Genomic DNA, 9,637 nt, shown 5'->3' with positions numbered 1-9,637 from the left:
ATAAAGGGATGCATCCCATCCACACACCTCATCATGATGAGGCATGTGCCAAGAGATGCATCCCATCATGATGGGGTGCTAAGGAGAAGGGTGTATCAACTTCTTTCTCACATCTCCCTCTTAAATCCTGATGATCCAAGGGCCCAAATGCAGTGAACCAAAGCCAATGGTCCAGATCTAGGCACCATCTAATGGTCCAGATCAGGACATCATCATCCAGGGTGCCATCCAATGGTCCAGAAGTAAGATGCCATCACCGATGGTCCAGATTCAGGCGCTGAGCAACGGTCCAGATCTTTCATCCAGAGAGCCATCCAGTGGTCCAGATTCAGGCGCTAACCAGTGGACCAGATCCTTCATCCAGGAAGCCATCCAATGGTCCAGATGAAGGCGCCAACCAGTGGACCAGATCCTTCATCCAGGAAGCGATCCAATGGTCCAGAAGTGAAGGCCCTATCAAACCCAATCCAATTGGGTTTAACCAACTTAAAAAAAACATTAAACCTAATCAAATCAGGTCTAATTAAAGCCAAATGGGTTTCAACTCTTGGCTAACCCATATTAGGTCATGATCTAATCATATTAGATCAACCTAATCTAAGAATCATATTCGAATTTAATTTGAATCAGGAGCTAGGGTTTGCAACACGTGCTAGCATGTTCATCTTGCAAACATGATCTAATCCAATTAGACCCTTGATCAATTCCCTTGTGTGTGACCCATTGGGTTCCTTATCTTAGCCAGCAGTAGGTGCAGGTGCAAGATGACCTAACCTGATTAGAATACCTCTAATCCAATTTAGGTTCAATTTAGTGCTAAACCTGACTTAGCAATCAGAACCTTTCTGATGCTTTGATCTAATCAAACTCTTTGATCCAATCAACCCACAAGACATGATTGACGTCTAGCAACGTATCATGTCTACCCGGAAGATGAGGAATGTATTGGACAAATCCAAACATACCCTTCAGTGGCAAGTTACTCTGCAATTCAATCCCTCAGTCATACTACATCCTGAATAAGTGCATGAGTATGGATCAATATCAAACTCAATCACTTATTCATGTCTCTCTCAATCTTTTATATGATAATTCAAACAATGAAATATTAGAAACTCTTTCTAATATTCATTTTGCTTTGATCAAAGGCTTCGTGAATCATCATAAGATTAGAGTAAGTAGGATGTTACCTTCTCTTACTAGAAGTGACTGATTCCTTGTTGACCTACTCACAACCTTCGTACAAAATCCACCATATCCAGAATACCCCGTACACAACGCAATGTCGTGAATGAGGGTAAACCAAAACATAGCTTCAAGTGCACAAGGTACCATGGTGATCTCAGGTCTAAGGATCACTTGCACAACTCCCACTATGAGAACCATCTTTTGATAATTAAGTAAGAATCCATAAGATGTTCTCATGGCTGGTCATTTCAGTGAACTCATTCCTCTAATGAGCACCCACATCTTTGTATTAGTGTCTCACACAAGTGATTATGAGATCAATCACCCTCTATATTGAGCATACATAAGATGTGCCAGTCTTTCTGATAATATTGATCCCCGACTCAATATACCAATTTGACTGGGAATATTCTAAATTAGGATTTTATGACTTTAGGTCTCACTGGTATGATCTCATCATAACCCTAAAACCAATGTCCTAATTTATGGGGTTTATCATCCAATAATAAAATAGATAAGCAGCAAATGATGAAACACAATGCCTTTATTGATATATATCGAGTGTCAAAGTACATGATTTGGAGGATTACAAAGAGAAACCCATCAAATGATTGGCTTATAGGGCATCTACTCTTTCAGAGGTTATCCATGATCAATTCCAAAATCCCGGCTAAGCTGTTAATACAATTCCATTAAGCATCAACCACCTCCATTCGAGTGGTAAAATATCTGGTGCTTTTGTTACATTTCACACTCACATATCATTGATTTGACTCTGCATTCATAGTGATAATTATGCTCTAGCAAAACCTTGTAGATACAAATCCATTCAATCCAAGAGAGTGCTTTGTCGATAGAGCCACTATCTCCATCCTTCTTTTAGAGACTAAAATTACATCCTCCTGGAAGCAACAGTTTTGTTCGCTTAGGAGAAGAGGGCTACAAGCACCCAAGGAAAATCTGCTCTCAAACAAACCAAATTTTCCGATCCTCCTCTAATTCAGATGCGCTTTCCCGGAGCTGCTTATCGGATCTTGTGGCAGGATCTACCACCACCTCTGACAAGCAAAACTGATCCATTGAGGCAGTCCAAGACCATGTGTTGCTGCAATCCAGGTTCCTTTTACTTCCCTCTGAAGTTATTTTGTAGTACTATAGGCTCAATATTATGGCCGGAACATAGGAGAGTTGTTTCCGATATCCTGCAATGGCGAACGTCTTGGAAAATTGCTCTGTGGATTCTTCAAGCGGCAGACCAGGACATGCTTCTCTTTCTCCCTGTGAGAGTCCAGCATTCTCTGCTGCTGGTTTTTGATCCTTTGAAGATCATGGTTGCATTTCTCTGAACGTGTTCGAGAGGATGAAGTGGGGGGGTTGAAAAGCGCAGCCCTTGTTGATTGAAGCTTGATTTGGAGCTCAGACACCTGTTTCTGCAGCTCAGTTACCTTGTGCTCGGAGGCGTGTGCCTTTTGTTTCCACTCCAGCATCTGCAACACCAGAGTCTAATCCTCATAAACATTTACAAGCATAGAAAAGAAATTAGATCAGATGAACTCAAAAATCCAGTGACAACTGATCAGGCTGTGCTTGAATCAATTGTGCACACTCCTTGATTGACCAATGGTCCAATGGATGTTACCGATCCCCGAATTAGAATATATGATTATTGAATGAAATAAGTAAAATGATATGAAGCTCTAATACCATCAATCTTTCCGTGTTAACTTTATTTAGGTAAATGAGTTGACAGTCTTATGATGGTTGATGTCATGTTATGAACTAGTAATAAACTGCTGTGGACCATGAATGGGTTAGGCTTGCTATTTGAGGTGAAGAGTTGGAGTATGCTATATAACAAGGTATAAACGAGAACCATGATTTAATAACAGGTGTTTCAGACTAACTTTTTATTTTAATTCATCTTGTACTTCAAATGGTTTGAGACAAATATCCATGACCATGAGATGAAGGAAATGCTTACTTGAGTCTGAATGGAGCGGATATTTATTTTGGAAGTAATGGCGCGATGTCGCCAGAGGTCCTTGGATGACTGGAGTTCCTCCATTTCCACCCTAACTTGTTCCAACATGCCTTGCATCTCACTCCATTGCTGTGTCTCTGCCCTCACCTGCTCCATTATCCTCCCCACCGCCTTCTTGCAGTTGCAGCAGTTCTCCGACCCCATCACAGCCCATCCCTTCTCCTCCACCACCTGCAGCACATCAGAACACACTCCCAATTAATACAGATTATGTTCTAACAAAAAGTATGCTGTTTTGCTAAAAAAACAAAGAGCATGCTGTTCCTGGAGAAGAAAAGGCACAATATTTGAACAACATTGCTGCTGTTATCTCGCTCAGTTTATCATGTATTGTTGGGCTTTACTGTTTTCCCTGTAAACAGAAAATGTGTTCTTATAGACCATTAATGCATTTTGATTGCAAGTGAGGTACAAGTTATAGATTTCTCTGCCTTGGTCATACTATTCCTGATGATTAAAGACGTGAACCACTAAGATTAAATGCATAGCTCATGTTTGCAGTTCATAGAAAGACCTGATGTCATGCAGGTTGTTTTGGTGCAGCGAATCAAGAATTTTCTCAGGACACCTATTAAGCGACCTACCAAGCAATTATCATATACGAACAGGTCACATGCAGACAAAGGCACGACATCTGCAGTCTGTTTTTATCTCTAGCTATCCCCATGAATTGTAAAGCTGGGATTGATTGATGATAGAAAAAAGATAAAAACATGTCCTAGATTATAATGCCCTGCTCAAGTAGAAGACATTTAGATTGCTATCGATGAGTACTACAACATAAGATTGGACAGAGGATGGAGGCACAGAATGGATATCATAATCCTCCATACATGGTGCTTGTTGCATACTTCACCGACGGACAGTGATACACAGGCAGCATAGCATCTCATTCATTCATATACATACATACATGCATACATACATATATATATATATATATATATATGAATTATACTATTACTGTCCCTATTACATTTGGATCCCCATGATTTTTTCAGAAGATGGAGTGATGAAGTGGCAAGTGGATGCTGTGGGGAAGGCAAAGGCAAAACATGACAGCTTTTGTTTCAAACTCGTTCCTTGAAAACCAGTTGAGGCAGGCCCTTGGGCTTACAACGCATGGCAAGGGGTGCTGAAACTGTGCAAGCTAAGGCAAGGACACAATCCATGCCAAAAATTTAAAACGTAGTGAGAGCATTAAACGACCACATGTCTTGCATCCAAGGCTTTTCACACGAGAGGCAACATTTACTATGCTGGAGAGTGCATCATCTGAGGAATTATGAGCCTGAGCAATGGTAGGTTGGAAGTCACACAGAGGTGTCGGAGAGTATTGGTATAGTTGCTGACAACTGACAAAGACTGCCATAGCTGTTTGGGCCAAATAGAGGATCACTCTCATCTCATACGAAACTCGGCACTAAGCTTAACCTTGGCTCAATTCTTTTTGTCTTTTGATGGAAGATGTTGTCCGATTCCTGTTTACCTAAAAATACGCTAAACAGATCGTTGTCAGAACCGACAAACAAAGTTTAATTTAATTATACTCTTACCTTTTCTTCTCGAAGAATAGTGGTTGTAAGAGGTCGATCCACAGGGAGGCGATTGGAGTTGCATAAAAATTAAAACATTCACTCGGATTCAAAATCGATTTTTGAATAACAAAAGAAAAGCATTACGTCCGGGATGTTGAATTATTCTCTGGTCTACCAGAGAATGTTTTCTAATTAAAATTAACTAAAAGACAGGTACTTAGATTCGAAAAGAATTTATATATTTAATTAATCAAAGAAGTGTTGGGAACCCGCCCATGCCGCTGATATTTCAAAAATTAAATCAGGTGGCAGCGGAAGAGGCATGTGCGGGATCGACGTTCATTGCATGAACGTTGTTTCGAGACCTTTCGTAATTAGGTAAGAATTAAAACTTTTAAAACTATTAGAAAGATCAAATCTTCACCTTGCGCGGGTAGATGATCACCGCAAATCTGAATTCGTGGTTTTGGAAGAGGGTTCGCTTGAAGCCGTTCAAACGTCCGGCCTCTACGGGTATCCACACGAAGCAGGATCCGATCCAAGCTCTCTATCTCACCGGGGTGCTAGCTCCCTTGCAGAGATAGCTTTGATGGCTGATGTCCTCTCTTTCAATCAACTCTTGATTGTACTAGAGAGGAGGAAGAAGAAGGATTTTTGAAGAAGAACCAAAGCCTGACTGCAGCCCTTTTATTTTCCTTGCGCTGGAGGAAGAAAGCAAGGATGGAGGAGGGCCGCCAATCACCTTCTTTTGATTCCTTGCTTGCGGCTGAACCAAGAGGAGTTGAGAGAGGAGGCCACGGCTTGAAGAGGAGTTCAAGATTCATCTAGGGCGCCGGCCCTAGTGCCTCTCTTATAGCCATCAAGGGCTCCTCCAAAGTAGGAGCCCTAGATGACTTTCCAAAGAGGGGGGGGCGCCGGCCCCCTCTCTTGTGCCGCACCAACCAAGATGAGAGGGGCTTATGCCCCTCTTACTTGGTTAACCTAATCCTCTTCCAAAGAGGATTAGGTGCTTCTCTCATGGTTTAATCCTAATCTAATTAGGATTAGCCAAATTGGGTTCAATCTATGCTAGTCCTAATCCAACTAGGACTTGAATGAACCATGACTCAATTGAACTCTTCAATCCTAATCCAATTAGGAGTCATGTTGATTCATTAGATTAATAATTAATTAAGACTTAAGGAATCCTAATCCAATTAGGATGTATTTAATTTTAGTCCTAATCCAATTAGGACTCTATTTGAATCCGAAGTCCTAATCCAATTAGGATTTCTAGGAATCCTACTCCAAGTAGGAATCCGATTTTAATTCAAAGTTCCTAATCTCATTAGGATTATAGGAATCCTATTCCAAGTAGGAATCCCAGTCCTACTCCAACTAGGATTCCCAGTCCTAATCCAATTAGGACTCTAGGTATCCTACCTGAAGTAGGATTCTTGTTTCAAGTCTAATTAATTAATTCTCTTTCCTTCTTCAACTTCTTATCAATCGAATTGATTACTCGTGATTCATAATCACTTTTCAACCATCAGATCGGTCAATACTTCTAGTGTGTGTGACCCCATAGGTTCTATTCTGACTGGTAGTGAGATATATTGTGATCTCTATCACTATATCATTGAAAACTCCTTTCAATGGGTTGGAACGATTCCAACTCAACTCATTAGGGTTTATCGATCATCAAGATAATCCCTATGAGTCCCACCATCCACCAGTGACACCTAGCAGCATGTAGTGGCTACCCAGCAGAATGGAATGATGAACCTCTAGGTGCAGTTAACATGTGATACAGTCCTACTATCGTGGATCCCTACAGGACGGAGGTCATGGACAACTCGTCAAACCCCATCGTCTGTCATATGTCAAGATTTATTCGACTTGAGTTCGATAGTGGAAAACTCTTTTTCCACTTTATATTACTGCCCTGGCCAAGGTCTTAGAACTCAGTCTAACAAATCACATAGGATCACTCCTCTTCTATCAAGGTCGATAGATTCCTTATAGGTGCATACCCTACTCCTACAGTGAACCTACTGCAGCCAATCTACACTGCATGGACCCATATGGCTAGAGACCATGTATGTGTGCAGTCAAACTACAATAACCTCACTGTGAGTAGCCGAAGCACCGCAGGTCAAAGGACCAGTCACACTACTGCAACATCAAGCAAGTCACTGACGAGTGGATAGACATCCAAGTGACTTCTTGTCTTGGTCACGCTCAGTACCCTTGTTCTCTAACAAGCACCTGCACTATCACTTCAGTGTCCCTACACTGTGGACTCAAGTCTCGTCCATCCAGAAGGAAAGTGATCTGTGCACTGATCGGATCGATCACCGTCCTCGTGATGATCCATTGATCAGGAGCATTTAGAAATTAATCACCAATGATACATGGCTCAAATTCTCAACTCTTGAGAATATGTATCATCATCTTATTAATTTCTTGGACGATTCATAGACACATAAACAATATGAATGAAAAGATGCCTTTTATTTATTCAATAATAAATAGTCAAGTACAAAATTATGTCCCTAGAATCAACAATGTGTCAGCCAAATTGGCTTCTAGGGCATACATCTAACAATCTCCCACTTGCACTAAAGCCAATTGGTCATATATCTTAGGCCCATCTTCTTAAGGTGGGCTTCAGTCTTTTGCTGACTCAGCTGCTTAGTGAACGGGTCTGCCACGTTATCCGCGAAGTCTACTCTCTGCACCTCTACATATTTCTTCTCCACATAGTCGCGTATGAGGTGAAAGCGCCGCTCTATATGCTTAGACTTCTGATGAGACCTTGGCTCCTTAGCAAGGGCTATGGCGCCATTATTATCGCAGTAGAGTATTATGGCATCTGATGTCATCACATCCAACTCTGCAATGAATTTCTTGAACCAGAAGCCTTCCTTAGCAGCTTCAGAGGCGGCGATGTATTCAGCTTCCATAGTAGAATCAGCAATGATCGGTTGTTTAGAACTCTTCCAATTCACCGCACCACCATTGCACAAGAACACGTATCCAGATGTTGACTTCCTGTCATCGACATCAGTCATGAAGTCTGAATCTGTGTACCCTTCTACCTTTAACTCTGATGATCCTCCAAAAACCAAGAATAAATCTTTAGTTCTTCTCAAGTACTTAAGAATATTCTTCACAGCTGTCCAGTGTTCTTCACCTGGATTCGACTGATATCTGCTTGTGACACTCACAGCAAGAGCTATATCAGGTCGTGTACATAGCATGGCATACATGAGGCTTCCTATTGCCGATGCATAAGGAATCTTGCTCATGCGTTGAATCTCTTCAGATGTGTTGGGGCACATCTTCTTGGAGAGATGAATTCCATGCCTTAGGGGTAAGAGACCCCTCTTGGAGTTTTCCATGCTGAACCTCTTCAGCACCTTCTCTATGTACATTTTCTGTGACAGGCCAAGCATCCTTTTAGATCTATCTCTATAGACCTTTATTCCCAAAATATAGGATGCTTCCCCAAGGTCTTTCATGGAGAATTCTTTTTGACAACCAGACCTTGACCGAGGTTAGCATGGGAATATCATTTCCAATCAGGAGAATGTCATCTACGTACAGTACGAGAAAAACGACAGCACTCCCACTAACCTTTTTGAAAACACACGGTTCCTCTTCGTTTTTGATGAAATCAAACGTTTTGATTGCGTCATCGAAACGAGTGTTCCAACTCCGAGATGCTTGCTTTAGTCCATAGATGGACCTTTGCAGCTTGCAGACCTTGTGATCTCCATCACTGGAAGTGAAACCCAAAGGTTGTTCCATATAGATATCTTCATCAAGATATCCATTCAGGAAAGCAGTTTTCACATCCATCTGCCAGATTTCATAATCATGAAATGCTGCAATGGTAAGCAATGTTCGGATGGATTTTAGCATGGCTACAGGTGAAAAGGTCTCCTGATAGTCAATGCCTTCGCGCTGACTATACCCTTTCGCCACAAGCCTTGCCTTATAGGTCTCTACCTCTCCATCCGAACCTATCTTCCTTTTGTAGATCCATTTGCATCCAATAGGTACAATACCTTCTGGTGGATCTACTAAGGTCCAGACTTGGTTGGAACGCATGGAGTCTAACTCTGACTTCATAGCTTCCAGCCATTTCTCGGAATCGACATCAGATATCGCCTCGTTGTAGGTTTTGGGATCCTGTATGTGATCCCTATCTCCCATTAGGAACATTTCCTCGGTATCCTCTTCTAGTATACCTAAGTATCTATCGGGAGGATGGGAGACCCTACTAGATCTACGAGGTGGTCGAGGGATATCGTGTACTGGCTCTGTATGAATGGGTTCAATAGGATCCATGACTCGTTGCTTTTCAGAGACTTTCTCTTCAAGCTCAATTTTCCTTCCACTGCCTCTATCAAGGATAAACTGATTTTCCAAGAAGATGGCATGACGGCTCACAAACACATTGTGATCCTCTGAGACGTAAAAATTGTATCCTAATGACTCTTTAGGATATCCTATAAAACGAGCACTTATGGTCCTAGCCTCTAACTTGTCCGCCTATAGTCTCTTGACGTGGGCCGGACATCCCCAAATCTTGAGATGACCCAGACTTGGTTTCTTACCATGCCATATCTCATACGGTGTGGTAGGAACGGATTTAGAGGGAACTCTATTCAATAAATAAATCGCTGTGAGTAAGGCATCTCCCCAAAGGAACATAGGTAAATCAGTGAAGCTCATCATGGACCTGACCATGTCCAACAGGGTCCGATTCCTCCTCTCTGACACCCCGTTGAGTTGAGGTGTACCCGGAGGTGTCCATTGTGAGACTATGCCGTTTTCTTTGAGATAGTCCCGGAATTCCCCACTAAGGTATTCTCCTCCTCGA

At 41.8% G+C, this 9,637-nt stretch overlaps 1 protein-coding gene across 1 annotated transcript in view; it reads right to left on the bottom strand.

Annotated features, from left to right (window-relative positions):
- Nucleotides 1-1,859: 1,859 nt before the first annotated feature.
- Nucleotides 1,860-9,637, bottom strand: part of LOC103697785 (uncharacterized) — an 81,030-nt gene continuing 73,252 nt past the window's right edge. The window contains exons 4-5 of the mRNA XM_008779709.6: nucleotides 3,170-3,400; nucleotides 1,860-2,675 (exon numbers count right to left, since the gene is read on the bottom strand). Coding sequence (XP_008777931.4) covers nucleotides 2,355-2,675; nucleotides 3,170-3,400 — 552 coding nt within the window. The 3' untranslated portion in view covers nucleotides 1,860-2,354. The remainder of the gene's footprint in view (nucleotides 2,676-3,169; nucleotides 3,401-9,637) is intronic.

Source organism: Phoenix dactylifera, chromosome 15 (assembly GCF_051530095.1).
Source record: "Phoenix dactylifera cultivar Ajwa chromosome 15, Ajwa_hap1_PhDact_Kaust_v1.1, whole genome shotgun sequence".
NCBI classification, from domain to species: domain Eukaryota; kingdom Viridiplantae; phylum Streptophyta; class Magnoliopsida; order Arecales; family Arecaceae; genus Phoenix; species Phoenix dactylifera.
Note: the sequence above shows the minus strand (reverse complement) of the source record. Positions and strands in the feature narration are given on the sequence as shown.